Raw genomic sequence first — 19058 nt, forward strand, 5'->3', positions numbered from 1 at the left:
TATTGCAATATACGTATTTTAACTATTACATCTCTAGGGAACTATCGACGACAAATTTCAGACCACCACTAGGCCTCGATAACTTCCTCGTAGTCACATCTCTGAGGTCCAATAAGCTATCGCCTTTTGAAATCGCCTTCCACAGTCCCTCTGCAACTTTCTTTGAATTCGGTCGAACGGCGGTTGTGCGACGGCCGATTATTGTTATTAATCCGCCGAACACGAAACTGAATCCAGGTGGGCCATCACACTGATCATCGGCTGCACATTCCGGACTAGTTTGCGCCGATCTTAGATATAGCTTACATATATCAAAAACTGGACAATCCGAAACTAAATGTTTATTATCGTGCGGCGTCGCGAAACTTGCGGTTTTCAATAAACAGTGAGGTAGATAGTGGTTGTTGATCGAGTTCTCGTTGTATTTATCTGTTCTGCTTGCGATCTTGTTCTTGTTCTTGTTCTTATTGCTGCTCGATTCCAATTGGAAGCGTTCGATCGGTCCAGAAATCCAGAATTATTCTTTATTGATCGCTGAATTCGAGTTCGCCGCGAATTATTCGTCGTCATCAGCAGTAGCGCTTCGAATTGGCTCATAAAACATAAAAAATCGCTTGGCAGCAGCAGCCACACTGAATATATATACATATTGTATATATATAGTTAAAATTCGAAACGAGACGCGAAAGGCGAGGCAAACAAAACAAGCAAATATCAAGAAAAGAAACAAAACAAAAACCAAGTGAACGGCGTGTTTTTCGGGATACTCCTTTCGTTCTTACCTGAGTTTCTGACTCTCACCTTTGCAGCCGGCAATTAGCATCCCCCCTCGATCCCCGGAATATCGCTCCCTCCGCTCGCGAGCGAAAATCTAACGAACCGAGAGAAAATCCTGTGTTTCAAAGGATCAAAGGACACCATGGCGATGCAACGGGAAGCTGGAGTGCAGGACTTTGTCCTCCTCGACCAAGTGACCATGGAGAAGTTCATGGATAACCTGAGAAAGCGGTGAGTAAGCCATCTAAATTAGTTTTAGTTGGGAGATGGCAATGAAAACTAACGTATAGAACTTCAATCTGTTTATTAACTTATATAGTTTGTCTAAGAAATTATTAATATATTTCTTTAATATTACGTACTATATAAGGTTTAATGTACAAAATTAGTAACAGTCGTTGAAAAACCCTCTTCCTGGAAAATAAAGTACTTACTAGCAATCAGCCATTAAGAATAACTCAAGCTGTCTGCTGACCACCGCGTCTATTGATTCCTCCGGTGGCCTTGTCCTCCGCCAACTTGTCCACTTACTCCCCTCCACAAGCCACCAAGCGCCACCCCGCGAACTCCACGCCTCTTGGAAAACCACTTTTCCGCCTGTCGATGGTCTAGTTCAAGGCTTCTGTTTTGATCGATTGGCGAGCGGAAAAACAGGTTGGCCTGTGCTTCTCGGTCTGTGCTTTTCCGCCTCGATTAAACTGGATTTGTTTATCGGCGATTCAATTAAAGCCGGCCTTATCTCCCCCATTTAACCCCTTCCCTCCGACTTGTCGGTTCCACTCCAGAGGGCACTCAATGGACCCATTTGAATGCTCGTTTGGAGTGTTAAACTCTGCTTTTTGTGCCATGACTTTCGGTTTTAAATGCATTCATTAGCGGCATTTTCATTCAATTATGGAAAGGGGAAAGAATTCCCGAGAAATGGGATCTATTTAGTATAATTAAAGGCTTTTTGTTGGTGATAAACACAATACCTTGTCATTGGGAATATCATTTTCTAATTTAAATAGCAAAGGAATAGGTTTTTATATAAACAAACTACAAACTACATGTATAAAAATAAGAAAATGATTTAGTTTTCAATGTGCTGCATGATTTCCTTTCAAAGAATCGATGTTGTTGTTCAAATTAGTAGATTCCAAGTGGCAGCTGCATCTGTAGATTACACAGCTACCATTATCTAAGTTAAATGTTTACGAAAGTGAAATTCTTGTCACATTCCCACTCCGAAACAACTTCCAACCGCCCAGTCGCGTGTCAATATTTGTGTGGCCGGCACTGTGGTTCCAGGTGGTTACCTTCATACATGACCATTATGTAAAGTTCCTTAACCCCCCGACGACCACGCAGCACAACCCACAACGGACAGCATATATCATTTCATTTGATTTCATTCCATTTCGGCCCGAGTGTCAACAACTTGTTGCAACCGCTTCCTTTGGATGAAAGAATGGAGCACGAATGGATCCCCATCCATTTCCATCTCCGCGGGTCGCTGGTTTGCATGGCTGGCTAACTTTCATGTGGAAACGATCGTTATCGGTAAAAGTTCTCGCCACCACATACATTTATTCAACAGATTAGCAAAAGCTTTGCAAAACAGTGGAAATATGGAATTTCGCTGGGACATTTATGGTAATGAGTAAGCTCTTTGATATTTAAATGATTGTTTTGGTCGCTCTTTTTCCAAATATTTGGCAATGCCTATAAATAAATGGTGTTACGGTTCCGAGCACTGATTCATCTAATCTGTTTATATACACTTAATTGCTAAAGACACTCGGACGATTCATCACAATTACGATGATGATTGTATGATAAGACAAAAGCCATAATTGAAATTGCCATCGCCAAAGGAAACTAATTGCTGGAAACCCAGCTGACTTAAAGCTGGTAAAATCGCCATGGCTGATTAGTGGCTTGCATAAGACTGTAATTAAAGCAGACTTACTGCCAAAGATGCGTTAACCCACTTTGGTGGCTCACAAAAACGCTTATCAAAGCATCGCCATCAAATTAAGCTTTTCAAATTGGACTAATTACATAATCACAGTAATGCTGGCAATAGCAAACGCGATTTTCATGTCTTACTGCACGGCATAATCGTGGCATAACTCGAATCAATTTGCTGTTTGTTAATAAATATTTAACAGGAAAGCCGGAAAACTCAAACGCAACCGAGTTGAGAAAACCCCCTCAACAAATTGGGGGTCAAAAACGCGCCAAAAGCCGGAGAAAAACGCACACGTAATTGGAAAATGCGCGAAGAAAAAAATGAAAAAACGTGAAAGAAATAAAAGAAATGCTGCGAAATAAACTCACTTTCATTTGGCATCGATCAAATGGGGAAACGAATGCATTTCGCTGCACATATGTAGTTTACTTGTTCGCCACATGACATCAGACATACACAGCTTGCAAATCCAATATTTTATTAGAAAAGGGAAATATATTTGCATGGGATGTGACTCACACTGTGTACGAGTATCTTGCAGATACTCAAGTCAACAATAAGCCATAAGAAAACTGAAATAAATAAAAATGCCATGGCGTAGCCAAAATACGAACCGGTTGATGGCGTCAGTTTGGCCGAGAGACTCACCCACCAAATAGAGGAAACAAAAAAAACCATTGTGTGTTTGTGTGTGTTTGAAAGAAAACTTGTTTCTTTTGCCCCAAACGATCCCACATATTCCTCGATTCCCCCAAAAGAAGCAGACGCAATCCAAGTTCGCAGTATTCGGAACAAGTTGATCTTTTACGACTGTCATTAAGTCGAGTGTCCTCATGGGAGGGCCAAGTGGCCCATAAAATCCCTGATCGATTGCCCTCTGACCCTTTTAGCACCCAATACACCCAATGCATCACATGCAACACTTTCAAGTGCCCCATTTCGAGTCTATTTAGCTGATAAGTTCTGTTTTCATTTTCGACAATTGTTTACGCATTTATTTGGCCTATATTTCAAAGGGATCTAGCAGCTAAAGCAATCGTATTTTCTCTAGGGGAAAACATTCACTGGGGTCGTTGAATCTGGAGCATTATTTTTGGGTTTTATTAAGTGATTTGTTTGACAACGAAAATTACGAAAAATTCCAAATTCTATAAATGTGACGAGGTGAAGAAGCCTATTAAACATATTTATATGTATGCATGGCAAAAATGCTGTGACATTTTTACAACGCAAGGCGAATAACTTTCGAGTCTCTGCCAATACATATAAATTATCATGAAGCGTTGAAACCGTAAATTATTAAAATCCTTTATAGACTGTACTACACTCCATTGCTATCAGTGTTATAAGCTTATCATGGCACACCCACTTAAGCAAATTTCCTGAGAGCTCGAAGTGGGTCTTCCCATTAGGCACTTCATAAAATCGAGTGAACAAAATGTGAGCTGTTTTGGCCAACAAACTGATGATTCATAGACACGACGATATCCACTTTCAATGCTAGCCACAAACTGCATTTCATTTTCATTTAAATGCTACTCACTTTGCTCCCCAACTTGTGCGCCTAGCGAGTTTATTTTATTGAGTTTTTGGCTTGGTCAAGGCTTTGATTTTAGTATTCCACAGGCGACAATAAAGTGCACTCAGGGAAATACTTTCCGTTTGAGTGCAATGCCAAGTGAGTTTTTATGGGCAAATAAAAATCGCAAAACGGAGCCAATAAAACGGAGCAAGTGATGGCTTCTAGGAAAGCTGACTTGTTGATCAATGATGATAGAGTTTTGGGGAATTTGTCAGAGGACAGCACTTGATAGGTCTAGGTCTTATCGTCTAGCCCAAATTGATACTGCATATTTATCAGGAGTGAAGTAAAAACCCCAAATTTCTCAGTTTTTTAGCTACTAAAAGTACCACCTTCGTATTTATTTATGTACTGGGTTCTTGGGCAGTGCCAAAGTGGCGATAAGATTGCCAACTTCCAGCAAACACGTCGCCATATAGGCACCTATATATAGCATATAGTTCGATAGCCATGGGCAATACTTACTGGCAAGATGATAAGCGAACTCTTGGTTACGCAATGGCAGCGGGCAGACCTTCCACTGGATTAGGTTTCCATTTATAAGAGTACTTACATATATCGAATATTTATTTGTACATTCCCAGCTGATAGCCGTGTGCCTTCGTTTTGTGGAAAAATATTAAAGAAGCCGTGAAACGTAAACAATTCAGAGCGTTCTTCTGTAGGGGAAGAAAGCTATTAAAGAGTAGAGTAGCGCTTCTGGGATTTCCGATTGCAATTGAAGTTTGTCTGTTTATTTGTGCAGGAGCATTGCAGTGCTCCCAGTTCAAAGGGAGCCCCTTTCATCTGGTAAACACCCAGCCAATCCTCCAGGCCATTTTTCACCTTGCAATGGAGGGCATTCCAACGATAAGGCGGCTATCAAACCCCTCAATTTGCCAAGATAAGCACTTTTGATACGAGTGCCGGAAAGGAAATCAAATCATTTACCCAGCATAACCACAGTTTTCTGCCGGTGTTTTTCTCCTTTCCATGCCATAAACTTGGTTAGTGCGCGAATTCTCGGAAGAAAGGCATAAAGCTTTGGGAAAACGGGAGAAGCAGGGAGAACGACCTGAGAATCCCAATACCAATCCCAATCCCGTCTAGACGACGCCTTACTATTCCCCACTCTGTTTGTTTACCCAAAGCCGGGCAATGTTTGTCATTCGCATTGCAATAACTTCAATACTTCTACAGGAAGTATTTCTATGGGAGGAAAATCCAGTGGCATCTGCACTTCGTTTACACAAATCTTTAGCGGCCCGCCGCCTTCCAGACTTTTCCTAGACTTTTCTGCTCCTGCTAATTGATTGGCCTGGGTGTAAATTGAAGTTAATTCCTTGCCGCGGTCCAGATGCAATTGTTTGCATTGCGCAAATTGAGGGGAAAATAATACAGAAAAAATGCCTTTCCAACAGGAAAATGAAATGCAACGATGAAAAGAGTCTGGGGAAAATGATGCAGATGGTCAGTAGACGGCAGCGAAAACGGGGCAAAGCAAAATGATTTCCATAATGAGAGGGAAACGCTTTTCTGGCCGGCGATCTGCTGCGGTTCCCATGAATTGGCAGACGTTCAAGAAATTCGCAAGGGACTTGACCTATCAGTGCGCAGAGATTCCTCAGAGAATCTTTTCCATTAAACTTAATGTTTTCTATCTGTTTGTAGTCTGGGGTGCTGGGAACAGAACCATATAAACTTATATCTTTATCTATTAGTTTCAAACGCTTTCCCTTAGTTTATATACTGTGTAATAGAATATCTATCAATTGATATATATATAAATATATTTTACTATGTGTACCCACCATTTCCACTATGGTATCTCCACGTTACACCAAAGTTTCAGTCAATAAATCGGCCAAATTCAATTAGATAACAGCGTAAACAAACCCCTATTAAGGCAAATAGAAACATTGACCCACTAAGAGCCAAGTTTGTTGACCAACTGATGACGTCAGCCCAGAGCAAACATTTTCCGAACGCATGTTCGTCGCTTTTTGGCCATGAAAAGTGCACTGTTAACTTATTGATTTTCCGTCTGCGTTTGGAGTGCGATTTTCAGCAGTAAGTGATTCACCAGCGGGAGGCGCGAGAAGGCGTTGCAAATTATTAATGGCTAATGGCTATATGCAAATCGCACTTTGAATAGCCGATGTTGAGTCATGAAGTTAGCACTTGAAGCTAACAATTTGTTATTAAATAATAATATAAGATGCCAATGTCAGTTTCAGGATGATGAGTCAATAAAACTAGTAAATTTGAATCGAAGTGAAACATACAAGCACATAATGCATCACAACAAACTGCGGCTGAGTATTCAGGAATTTCGCATACTTGTATACTCGGCGTACAAGCGTCGATATATTTGTTTTCTTACTTTAGTTATTTTCTTTGGCTTTTATCTCGATTACGTCATTCGAATCGGAATAAGGAAAGACACTCACAGTCGTTAAAGTGAATACAACCAGTCGCGTTTATGAAGTGCGCGAAAGAATGAACATGAAAATGAAAATGTGCGAAGCCAGCAAGATGATTTTTAATTTATGAATGTTTTTTGCTTGGGGAATCCGAAAGAGAGCCCAACATCGTCTGTTGGCACTTGGGCAAATAAAAACATGAGCAGTATTTGGTAATTTTTGGAGGGCAGATAACTTTATACTATATACTACACATATATAGATGACAAATGGGGTGCAGTGAATTCTGAAGTGATAAGCCAGTTGGGGGTTTTTTGGCTTTCAAGCACTATGAGTCAGAGTTTTAGCTAGATAAGGCATTTGTTATATGCTCCCTATGACAAATATCTATAATTTTCAGGATATTTTTACAGATATATTTTAAATATATTTTATACAATCATTATCTTAAAATGTGCATGCTGAAAGTACTTGCATGCTGTAAGCTGGGGCTAGCTAATCAGTTTATTTATTTTAATTGTTTATGGAACATAAAGCATTTTTAATTTCATTGCTCACTCATTGGATTATCAGAAACCCATAAAAAATATTATTATTTCACATTTACATGATGGTATTTGTATTTTATGATTCCCTTTAATGTGGTTTCTTTTCTCATTCAAACCGACCAATGACCCCGATAATTCGAACTGAAACCAAATTGAAATGCTCGGTGCCATCAAGCCCACAATTCCTTTCCATTGAGTCTGGGCCATAAGTGTAGTACCTGGCCAACAATTTCTATAGCCCCATTAGGCCCTCCTCCGCAAAAGGCGAGTGTGCTGGTCATGCGGGCCAAAAGCAAATTTTGACATGATGTCAATCATACGCCCCGTGGGCGATCCCCACCCACACACACACACTTCCCTTCCCGCCCTTCGCAGTACAGCGTGCACATGGTGTCAATATGGTTTTGTTGTGGGGTGGAACTCATACTGGTAGAAATCTGTTGCGGATTGGGTTTCCTTTGCCGCTAAGAGGCTTGCCATTTGCTGCCTGCCCTTTTGCCGCTGAGTGCAACTCATATGTGGCATAATGTGATGGCCCCAAAAAGAAGTTAAGAGGCGCGCTAAACGGCGTCACTTTCCTGGACATTGCCCATGCATTTGGCTGGAGTTCAGATGGCCATTTGTCGTTTGTCACTCGTCGCACACTTTTGACCCAAAAGTCTAGATGTGTGGAGAAGGCAATAGCAACGGCAGAGGCAACAGAAGTGCCGGCACACAGAGGCCCACAAAATACACGAAACAGAAAGCTGAAAAGCCAGCGCACACCCGTCTATAAATAAGCACTGAAAAGTTAAGTAAAAACATATGTGTTCGAGGGAAAAATGGGCCCCAAACCAGCAGCCAAAACATAAATACAAACAAATGCGCGTATTAAGTGTATTGTTTTAATCGTTTTCATTCCCTCATTTCGGGCTAACGAAAACTGTTGGCTGTTTGGTTTCGGCTTAGTTTCTGACTTCGTCTCTGGCTTGAAACAATTTCTCCGTTTCTTTGTCTGCTAATTTAGTGGTTCATTTTCATTTTCATTTTGGGGTTTTTTGTTTTTCTGGTTTTGGTAGGAGGAAAAAACACAGTCTGTCCAGCCATTTGTAATGCCCACTTGTTGCACAGTCTTGGGCTGGACTTTTGGTTATGTGGCTCATCTGGGGTAATCAGCAGTCGCCGATGGTGTAACTCTTACTTTCGGAACGCTCTGGGTAATTTTCTGGGGAAACGTAACGCGTAATTTGCATTCAACTTGCTTCATTATTTTCCGATTCCAACGAAATGTATTAGTCCCAAGTGAATTGTCCAAAAAAACCTAGAAAACAGCGCGGTTATGTTAAAATTTTGAACACATTTTTAATACAAATACTTGTGAAGTGACAAAGTTCATTAAACAAGTAACACGAATGAAATGGATGGCTTCAATCTTTTTCCACATCTTAGTATCAAACTTACAACAATAATCCAGTTGAATTGATAGTTTCAAGTACTCACTGTCGCGTCAGATAAGATAACCTGTATCATGGCAAAGACTTATTGAAATTCTTACTTATCAACTAAAGATTTGGTTATAGTAGTTTCCAAGTGAAACACTTGAAATTCTCAAGCTCTTTTACCCATTGTCTATCGATAGAAAAAGTGACCCACTTAGCGAACCGAATGCATTTTATGAACACAACACACTTTTATATAGTATGCCCAATCTTTTGGCGCCTTACACATCGAGTGTATGCAGAGTAAATGCATCCACATGTACGCCCCATTGCAGTCAATCAAAAAGCGGGAAAAGAGATCAACAATTTGATCTACATACATAACATCGCTCGATTATATCGATCGTAGGCCTCATGTGGAGCGTGTATATCGCATAGACCCGCATGTTGAAAAAGCAATTTTCGAATTGAAAGCTGCAGGCGCCAACGACGGGTGGTGGCTCCCCACCTGTCACTCCCACTCACTTGCCACGCATCCAGTTGAAATGTATTTCGTAATCTCGGGGAAATGCGTATCCAAACACTGCAACAACTAATGAACGACCGCCAATTACTCTTCCTCCAGATTCCAGAACGGGTCCATCTACACATACATCGGCGAGGTGTGCGTCTCGATGAATCCCTACAGACAGATGAACATCTACGGCCCGGAGACCATTCGCAAGTACAAGGGTCGGGAGCTGTTCGAGAACGCTCCCCACGTGTTCGCCATCGCCGACTCCGCCTACAGGGTGCTCAAGCAGCGCCAGCAGGACACCTGCATCCTGATCTCCGGTGAGTCTGGAGCGGGCAAGACGGAGGCCTCCAAGATCATCATGAAGTACATTGCGGCGGTGACGAATACGCAGGGTCAGAACGAAATCGAGAGGTAAGTCATGCTTAAGATTTAAAAACAAACCAAGTTCCCAGTAAATACTCTGATATAAAGTTAACTGATTAGGAGAGAAGCTTACTAAAATTTATTATAGTAAGAACTAAACAACTTGTTCGATAGGTAAAACCTTGATTAAGTCTTTAAGAAGGCCAATTTTAATTAGGGATTCTATACGGGAAATCCAACTAATAGAACCAAATACCAGGCAATGCAAATATGTTTAACTAGCACAAAGCTTCCCAAGCAGTTTGCACTGATTACATTGTAAATTAGTGGATCAAAATCAGTGGCCACCAAGCTGGGCTACATATTTACATAGGTTGATGGCGCGCTTTCGGCTTTCACAATACTGTGAACCAGACAATGGGAACCTCCAACCGATCTATAACATGTAGGTCCCAGTGAAAAGCAGCACCACAATTAGCCATTGTTTTGCATGCCAGTAATGGAATAATAATGGAACTCTCATTGAGGGAGTCTGGGTCTGGGATGAGTGCCAGGTGCCTGTTGCCAGTGGCTAATGAAGCATTTCCCAGATGGGTCATAATCGCTGACATGGTCATCGCGTGACCCATGACCCCGGATGACATCAGTGGGCCGGACTGCAGCTTAAGTTGCCAAATTAATTGCCCCACTAATTGCCCACCCAAACCACTTTGTGCAAAGGAAACTTTTATCACTTGGGTGTAGTTTAAGGTGCTCCATAAAAGCCAAGCGCCGAAACCTCCATGGCCAAGCCCCAGAACACAATGGCCCTCTCTAAATTGCCAATTTTTAGTGCCTCGAATGAAATTTGAAACGACATTTACTATAGTTTCGGGGATTAGGGTGAGTGCCATTTCCCAAATTGCTCGGCCACAAAAGGGAGAAGAATTTATGTGCATTAAAAACGTATTCATTGTGTTGATTTCCTTTTTTAATTATGTCGATTTGGTTTTAATGAGCGTTTCTTTTATAGTCTTGCAGGCATGAAAATTAATTATGTAGGCAGATTAAAATTCAAAAATCATATTCATAGGAAAGCTTTAATGAGAAACGATCGTTTATCTTAAATAATCTTCCCCTAATATTCTAGAGTAAAGAACGTGCTGATCCAGAGCAATGCGATCCTGGAGACCTTTGGCAATGCGAAGACCAACCGCAACGACAACTCCAGCCGCTTCGGCAAGTACATGGACATCGAGTTCGACTACAAGGCGGATCCCGTGGGTGGCATCATCACCAACTATCTCCTCGAGAAGTCGCGCGTGGTGCAGCAGCAGCCCGGCGAGCGGAACTTCCACAGTTTCTACCAGGTGAGTGGTGGTCCCAACTATTCGTGTGTGGCACTAAGTACACGATTATTTACCAAGCGAGTCAGCGTGACGCGTGCCAGGTGACGACAGGTGTTCCACTTCGTGGGATGGGTGGGTGCCTGGCCAGTGGGGCGTCCATTGCCATTACCTGGGGGTGTCCGCTTGTTGTGGCCGTGATGAAGTTGCTCTTTTTCGGCTGCTTAGACAGTTATTGTCGCTGGCTTTCTGTGGGTGCAGCACTCCCCTCCACTACCGTGTAAACAATTGTGGGCATTTAAATTGGGTGTTGAGACAGTTTTATGAGGGGAATTCATGTACATTGTATGTGGCCTAGTGTTAATATAACTTCATTAGACTTTCCAGTCGGATGACTAAGTTGTTTGGCAACTGATAAAGCTTCGAAATGATAAATCACATACCCTCTACTTTATATCTACTTTATAAAAATATTTAAATATTTTAGAGTATGCTGTAAAGAAATTAAAACAAGACCATGACACTTGCCTTAGTAATTTAATAATTTTACTTTCTGCAGCACTCGTTAATTGACCCAAAAACAGCAGATTCCTCTGCCAATTATCTTAAAGTCTCAAACTGCTAATTGATTTAATTAAATTCTATGGCCGCTGGAGGCCTATTCTATATTGCTCACTTCCTAGGTAGCTAGAAATCGATGATATCACTCGCAGAATGATAACATAGGCGTAGCCAAGACTCATTCAATAAACAAGAAAAATCATCACGTCACGACTCAATCGCTTATTCATTATTCAAGGCGTTAACCAACTTCCATATATAATATATAATACCCACCCATTGATCTGGTAAATTTAGCCTGCTGAGGTGATAATTGATCGCTATTTCCGATGTGTAGCTTTTTGATCAATTCGAAACACTTTTAGCACATTTATCATCTGGAAACACTTCATCAAGTCGTTCGAAGGCTTCATCTGGCTTTTGTGAGAGTTCGGAAACATTCGTTTATTTGTTGAAAAGTGCAAGTTGTTTATTTTTGAATTGAGTCAAAATAAATATTTGCCCATATTATGGAATGCTTGTTTTAGAAATAGGTCTACGAATTGGTTTACAGCCTCGGCTGCATCGCTCATAAATTCCGAACTTGGCCAATATATAATTTATGACTAGCCAGGGTATCTTGAAGTGCGCAATGCTCAATTAACTCACACCTGCAAAAACGCTGATAAGCATGTAGATTTTTATTGATCACCTAGTTTATGGCTTGCCCAACGCCAAAGATCTTTCAAAGTCGCCAAGTGACTCAACTGATTTGATATCAATTTACCTATCTGGCATGATTTATTCGGCAAAAATAGAATGTAGTTAGCTATAAGTTATTTATGTTAAAAGATACTATTTAATAGCACGTGTTTAGGCTCTAGAACTTGTACAAATACAAAAGGCAACCGACAAATGCTCGACAGGAAACGGAAATTCAATTGCATGTAGCACGTCTGCTAATTGTCTGGTGTGCCAAATTCTTGGGACATGGATGCGGTCATGTTGCACTGACCAAGTTGGGTTAATTATAAATAGTTGGAATCGCTTAATTAATACCCCCCACCAATTCATCCATTTATAGCTGCTTCGTGGAGCCAACGACAACGAACTGCGGCAATATGAGCTGCAGAAGGAAACGGGCAAGTATCACTACTTGAACCAGGGCAGCATGGACATCCTGACGGAGAAGTCCGACTACAAGGGCACCTGCAACGCCTTCAAGACCCTGGGATTCTCCACGGACGAGGTGCAGACCATCTGGCGCACAATCGCCGCTGTCCTGCATCTGGGAAATGTGGAGTTCCAAAGTAAGTTGCTTGAAGATTAAGATCCCAATTTCCTTTAATTCTTAATTTCCTGTTTCCGCATTGCAGCCATTGAGGATGACCTGGTGATCAGCAACAAGCAGCACCTGAAGTCCACCGCCAAGCTGCTCCAGGTCACCGAATCGGAACTGGCCACGGCACTGACCACACGGGTAATTGCGGCCGGTGGCAATGTGATGCAGAAGGATCACAACGCCACGCAGGCGGAGTACGGAAAGGATGCGCTGGCCAAGGCCATCTACGACCGGCTCTTCACCTGGATCATCTCCCGCATCAACAGGGCGATCCTGTTCCGCGGCAGCAAGACGCAGGCGAGATTCAACTCGGTCATCGGTGTGCTGGACATTTACGGCTTCGAGATCTTCGACTGCAACAGCTTTGAGCAGTTCTGCATCAACTACTGCAACGAGAAATTGCAGCAGTTATTCATAGGTATGATAATGGAGTCTGTTATTCGGGATATATCATAATGATCCGTGTTATTCCCCAAAGAACTGGTGCTTAAACAGGAGCAAGAGGAGTACCAGCGTGAGGGCATAGAATGGACCAATATTGAATACTTCAACAACAAGGTGAATTTGAATGACATTAGCATACTTTGAATTGTTAAAGTTGCTCTTGCCAATACCACAAAGTGAAATAAGTATAATCAACTAACCCAAAACTCCTTCGATTCCAGATCATTTGCGATCTCGTGGAGCAGCCGCACAAGGGCATCATTGCCATCATGGACGAGGCCTGCCTCAGCGTGGGCAAGGTGACGGACGACACCCTTCTGGGGGCCATGGACAAGAACCTGAGCAAGCATCCGCACTACACCAGTCGCCAGCTGAAGCCCACCGACAAGGAGCTGAAGCATCGCGAGGATTTCCGTATCACCCACTATGCCGGCGATGTGATCTACAACATCAATGGATTCATCGAGAAGAACAAGGATACGCTGTACCAGGACTTTAAGCGCCTGCTGCACAACTCCAAGGACGCCAACCTGAGCGAGATGTGGCCCGAGGGAGCACAGGATATCAAGAAAACCACCAAGAGGCCACTGACAGCCGGCACCTTGTTCCAGAGATCGATGGCCGATCTGGTGGTTACTCTGCTGAAGAAGGAACCCTTCTATGTGCGCTGCATCAAGCCCAATGACCTTAAGAGCTCCACAGTTTTCGATGAGGAGCGCGTGCAGCACCAGGTGCGATACCTCGGCCTACTGGAGAACTTGCGCGTCCGTCGCGCCGGATTCGTTCATCGCCAGCGCTATGATAAGTTCCTGCTGCGCTACAAGATGATCTCGCAGTACACATGGCCCAATTTCCGGGCGGGAACCGACCGCGATGGTGTCCGTGTGCTGATCGAGGAGAAGAAGTTCGCCCAGGACGTGAAGTATGGCCACACAAAGATATTTATACGCTCGCCACACACCCTGTTTGCCCTGGAGCAGCAGAGGAACGAGATGATACCACACATTGTGACGCTGCTCCAGAAGCGAGTGCGTGGATGGATTGTGAGGCGAAACTTCAAGAAGATGAAGGCGGCCATTACGATCATGCGCGCCTATAAGACCTACAAGCTGCGCAGCTACGTCCAGGAGCTGGCCAACCGCTTCCGGAAAGCCAAGCAGATGCGCGACTACGGCAAGAGCATCCAGTGGCCCCAGCCGCCGCTCGCCGGACGCAAGGCGGAGGCTAAGCTGCACCGCATTTTCGATTTCTGGCGAGCCTACATGATCCTGCACAAATATCCTCGCAGTGAGTGGCCGCAGTTGCGTCTGCAGATTATCGCCGCCACAGCGCTGGCCGGAAGACGACCCTATTGGGGTCAAGCGCGCCGCTGGCTGGGCGATTACCTGGCCAACTCGCAGGACAACAGCGGATACGATGCATACAATGCGAGCGTAAGGAACATTAAGAACCACCTCGCCAACGGAGAGACCTTCCGCCAAGTGCTCTTCTCCTCATTCGCCAAGAAGTTCAACCATCGCAACAAGCAGTCCGATCGCGCCTTCATCGTTTCCGATTCCACCATCTACAAACTGGAAGGCATCAAGAAGAAATTCAAGGACATGGATCGCAACATTAAAATTAGGGAGGTGAGTACAATTCGGTTTTAGTTATGTTAACACAATTCAAAACTATAAATGCTTTTACTTAAATGTGATTTAAAATGTATCAATTTAATATTAATTTATTATCTTGACTCCACTTACAGTTGACGTCCATTAGCGTCTCACCCGGTCGGGATCAACTGATCGTCTTCCACTCGCCGAAAAACAAGGACTTGGTGTTTTCCCTGCAGGGCGAGTACACGCCCCTCAAGGAAGATCGCATTGGCGAGCTGGTGGGCATTGTCTGCAAGAAATACCATGAGTAAGTGGAACCCCAATTAGTCTGTTTGGCAGATTTTAATATCGATTACGTTTCAGCCTCACGGGAACCGAGCTGCGTGTGAATGTGAGCACCAATATTGCCTGCCGCCTGGAGGACAAGGCTCGCACCATTACCGTGGAGGCGGCGTCCAATGTGGAGGTGCCCAACTTCCATCATAAAGAGGGCAACATCATCTTCGAGGTGCCGGCGGCGTATTGCGTTTAGGCGGTATGAACTCCACCCATCTGTACTGTAAATTATGGAACCTAGTTTTAAGATGGGGCTCGTCAGCCCTCTTTTCTACTTGTGACCCATTTGTCCCGCCGAGGACAAGACGACTCTGTGTATACCGTGCCTTCCGCCAAACACCCGCTTTGTAGTTTTTAAAACGTCCTCTAGTTAGTGCTATCTGTTTATCTGTTCTGTGTATTTGATCGACGACACGATTGTAATTTTGTACATTTTTCTATTACGTATGCGTTAAGGCGATATTTATTTAACATTTAACATCCATGTGAGAGGACCACCTCCGCCGGTTGAGCTGGCCGACAAGATAACGAAAAGTATTAAATGTACTTTGTGCATTTCTTCAAATATGATTCACAGCACACACGAAAGAACCCAATTGTAACGATCAGTAAAATGTTTGTACTTAAAGCGAAAACTCACAAACATATGTGTGCCATTTGCAAATAATATTATTTGAATAATATACGAAATAAAAGATGTAAACTTTGTACTTGAAAGGTGGTAATTGAGCATTCATTATTAGAAATGAATAGGTTATAAACTAGATGAAAATAACATTATAGGAATGTTAAGGATTGCTTTCCTATTGAAGTTCCTTACCCCAACCTTGATCTGAATTGAACCCATCCGAAATTTCGGTTTCGTCATGAGAGTTCCCCAAATTGTGCGTTCGGCATTTGAGTATCTGCGAGTATCTGCATCTATGAATCTTTTTCAAATGGTGCTTCAAATCCAAACGTATCCGCACGCATTCGTATGCGAATGCGATCAAAATGTATTGGCAGAGACCGAAATAAAGTGCACATGGCTCGCCGCCGATTGATAAAAGATAAAAATAAAGAGATCGGCCTCTCTTTATGCGGAATGTGTGCTCGCATTCGCCTGTAAATTCTCGAAGGGAACGCGTGCAATTCGGAGCATCGAAGCACCCAAGGTGATTACATAAAGCCAGAAAACCAGAACCATGCAGAAGGCCATCAAGAAGGAGCTCAGCTTCTCGCTGGACACGCTGGAGCGCTACCGGGCCAAGTACGGACGCAGTGCATCGCTGGACACAAACGGCTCTCCGATTGCTCACACAGACGGCGAGCCGGTTGCTCCTCTGCCGCCATCGCCCTCGATCTTCACAAAGTCCTTGTCGCCACCGAAGATGACCAAGCTGCAGGAGCTGCAGCAGAAGAAGGAGGCCTATTTGAGGGCCAAGGAGCACGAGCGGGAAATGGAGCAGCTGCAGCGCACAGAGCGAAGGTCCATCATAAATGGTTCGGATACGCCCAAACCCAAGACAGGCAGCCCACCGAGCACTTCTCCGACTCCGAATGCTAGTTCCTCGTCAACCGCTGCCGTGGCCACCAAGTCAACCAGTCCAGCTGGCTACACCAACTGGTCGAATCACCATGCCACACTCTGCTCCCAGTCGTGGGTGGCCATCTCCGAGCTCATGTACTTCTGCGACAAGTATGAGTTCACCACCCTCAGCACCCGCGACCTGAGGACGCACCAGGAGATCGTGGCCGAGGTGAGAGCTCTGCTGTCCGGCAAGGCGCCCTTCGATCAGCGCACCCGCTTCCCGGGTAACATCCACGATCCGGAGAACCTGTGGGTTTGCATCGGTCGCTGTGCCAGCGTGGAGTACCATCTGCAGCGCATCATCAGCATCTTCCGGAAACCTCTCAATCAATTGACACCGGACAAACAGCGAACGGTCCGTCAGAACTTCCACCTGGCGGTCAGCGAACTGCGGCTGGACATCTCGGCGAGGATCAGCGAGGTGCGGCTGTACGACCGCCTGGTCTTTGAGCGCGAGTTCCGGCTGGAGTGGCAGGATGCGGAGGCCTAGTGGATTAAGGCGTTGTAAACGGATGAGTGGGTGGACGATAACGTTTATTGGCAACTCTTCGCTCTTTTTTGCGGTGCGCGGTGGAAAAAACGGTTAGAAAAATACACTTGGACACGGGAGGCCGGAGCATGGAGCACACGAGTGTGCAGCCAGTGTGCTGGCTGCTCCATTCAACATACATATAAGGGGTACCTCGCCAACTGATCATCATTATGATTTTCTTTGGTTACAATTGATTTGCTTAGTAGTTAACGTAAGGAACATTTTTAATCATAAAGATCTTGCATAAATTCTGTATAATCTGCACAGTTTTGGGCCAATCATAACCAAAATCAGTTGGTGCGCATACCCATATACAAAGTTAACCACATATTTCACAAATCTAGGCCATGGATTGCATCCATTAATTGCTCGCACAACTAAATCTAAAGGCCGCCGGCGGACAGGTGGATTCTGAGGATACAGCTCGAGCCTGTCCGCCGATCAGGCCAACTTATTGCTCCGTAATACGTAATACAAACATTTATATATATGTACACAATGCTAGCGGTATAAATAAAGCACTTTTGTGTGGGCCAACATGGATTTGCTTGCGAACAAGTGTGCTGCTAGTGCGGAGTGCTTAAACATCTAGCGGAAGATACGAGTTGCAGATTATCATAGTTCTTGGATCCCAGGGATCTCTTCAGTGGGTTCGTTTAACGTGCGGCTAGTCAACATCTGTGTGTCTGTGTAATCTGTAATCTCTAATGCCAAACAACATTTAATGGCGGAATGAACCTAGCAGAACTTGAGCTTCATCTTGCTGGTCTTGGGCACGTTGCGGATGGTGAGGGAGATGCGCGGAGATCGGCGTACTAAGTGATCCCCGATCTTGTAGGTGTTTTCGCACAGATCGTAGTTGCAGATGCGGTCACAGAGCACATCCTCGTTGGTCTCGGAGATGGCGTGCAGATAGTCGCTGTACAGCGTGTCCTTCAGGATGAGCAGACTGCGCGGTTCCAGGAGCAGCTTGAAGCGCACTTCACGGGCCATCTCAGGCGGCTGATCTTCACCAGCTTCTGCTTCCACAGTGGTGTCCTCACGCTTGGCAAACTCCAGCACAGTGTGAGCGCCCGTCGAAATGGTGGAGATGATGGGGTGGAATAGTGGTCCATCTGTGTGCGGCAGAATTCCCTGACCCGGCAGATACTCGTTCACCAAAACATGATTGGCGTTCTGCGACTCGAACACACCCAGATTGTTGACCTTGTCCACATAGGTCTGCAGCCACTCGGGAATCTCCTCGGCAATCATTCCGTTGGGATGCGGCACACCGCCGTAGTTGACCAGCCGGCGGTTCAGCAGCTGCGTCCATCGAGGTTTCGGTGTCCGCTCGATGTGGCTCAGGATGCGCTGCTCCTCCTCGGAAGTGATGAAGTTCGGAATGTACATGACAGTCGGTGGGCACTGGAAAGGATAAGCGAGGATAACGAGGACTTCACACGAGATTCATGGGGTGATCAGCTTGCCTTGCGCACTTCAAAGCCCGTGAAATCCATGACTAGGCCTACGCTTATCTATCGGTATGCTACGCTAAAGCTAATTCTACTTTAATTGCAAATCAATACTTTTGTTAAGCTTTGAATTCTGCATCAGCTGTTCAGGAAATCGAGGGTGCCCGTATTTTCTGTAACGTTTGGTCTGACTGCTACTTTTACTTTTGAGCTTGCAGCTTTGAAAGATTGTATTTGATTAAAGAATAAATAGTTATACTTCTTCGGAATATAAATTCTTTGAGCTCGATTCGAGGATTCATCCTTTTAAATTCATTTAATTTGAATTAAACAGCATTTAAACAGCGTTGCCAGCA

General features: G+C 44.1%; 3 protein-coding genes across 4 annotated transcripts; 2 read left to right on the forward strand and 1 right to left on the reverse strand.

Annotated features, from left to right (window-relative positions):
- Positions 1 to 85: 85 nt before the first annotated feature.
- LOC122621215 (unconventional myosin ID) lies at positions 86 to 15863 on the forward strand. Of its 2 annotated transcripts, none has more exons than XM_043799010.1 (10): positions 86 to 237; positions 810 to 1008; positions 9307 to 9609; positions 10691 to 10910; positions 12511 to 12736; positions 12803 to 13186; positions 13247 to 13326; positions 13434 to 14840; positions 14960 to 15117; positions 15174 to 15863. In XM_043799010.1, the coding sequence occupies exons 2-10, from the start codon at positions 920 to 922 to the stop codon at positions 15340 to 15342; spliced, it is 3036 nt and encodes a 1011-aa protein (XP_043654945.1). In that variant the 5' UTR covers positions 86 to 237; positions 810 to 919; the 3' UTR covers positions 15343 to 15863. The 2 variants fall into 2 exon arrangements, with proteins under 2 accessions (XP_043654945.1, XP_043654953.1); XM_043799018.1 differs by lacking the exon at positions 86 to 237 and adding an exon at positions 246 to 390.
- A 123-nt stretch (positions 15864 to 15986) lies between these two features.
- On the forward strand, positions 15987 to 17289 carry LOC122621230. The gene has a single exon (XM_043799031.1). The coding sequence runs from the start codon at positions 16331 to 16333 to the stop codon at positions 17204 to 17206; it is 876 nt and encodes a 291-aa protein (XP_043654966.1). The 5' UTR covers positions 15987 to 16330; the 3' UTR covers positions 17207 to 17289.
- Positions 17234 to 18853, reverse strand: LOC122621235 (alpha-ketoglutarate-dependent dioxygenase alkB homolog 6). The gene is made up of 2 exons (XM_043799044.1): positions 18718 to 18853; positions 17234 to 18655 (listed from the first exon to the last, which is right to left on the reverse strand). The coding sequence occupies exons 1-2, from the start codon at positions 18745 to 18747 to the stop codon at positions 17987 to 17989; spliced, it is 699 nt and encodes a 232-aa protein (XP_043654979.1). The 5' UTR covers positions 18748 to 18853; the 3' UTR covers positions 17234 to 17986.
- Between the last annotated feature and the right edge of the window lie 205 nt (positions 18854 to 19058).

This window comes from Drosophila teissieri, chromosome 2L, assembly GCF_016746235.2.
Source record: "Drosophila teissieri strain GT53w chromosome 2L, Prin_Dtei_1.1, whole genome shotgun sequence".
NCBI lineage: Eukaryota > Metazoa > Arthropoda > Insecta > Diptera > Drosophilidae > Drosophila > Drosophila teissieri.

Coding starts and splice junctions, on each gene's coding strand:
- LOC122621215 (XM_043799010.1), top strand. CDS start 920: ATGGCGATGCAACGGGAAGCTGGAGTGCAGGACTTTGTCCTCCTCGAC. Junction 10,911..12,510: donor ACTTCCACAGTTTCTACCAG/GTGAGTGGTGGT, acceptor ATCCATTTATAG/CTGCTTCGTGGAGCCAACGA. Junction 13,327..13,433: donor TTGAATACTTCAACAACAAG/GTGAATTTGAAT, acceptor CTTCGATTCCAG/ATCATTTGCGATCTCGTGGA.
- LOC122621230 (XM_043799031.1), top strand. CDS start 16,331: ATGCAGAAGGCCATCAAGAAGGAGCTCAGCTTCTCGCTGGACACGCTG.
- LOC122621235 (XM_043799044.1), bottom strand. CDS start 18,747: ATGGATTTCACGGGCTTTGAAGTGCGCAAG. Junction 18,656..18,717: donor CGGGCTTTGAAGTGCGCAAG/GCAAGCTGATCA, acceptor TATCCTTTCCAG/TGCCCACCGACTGTCATGTA.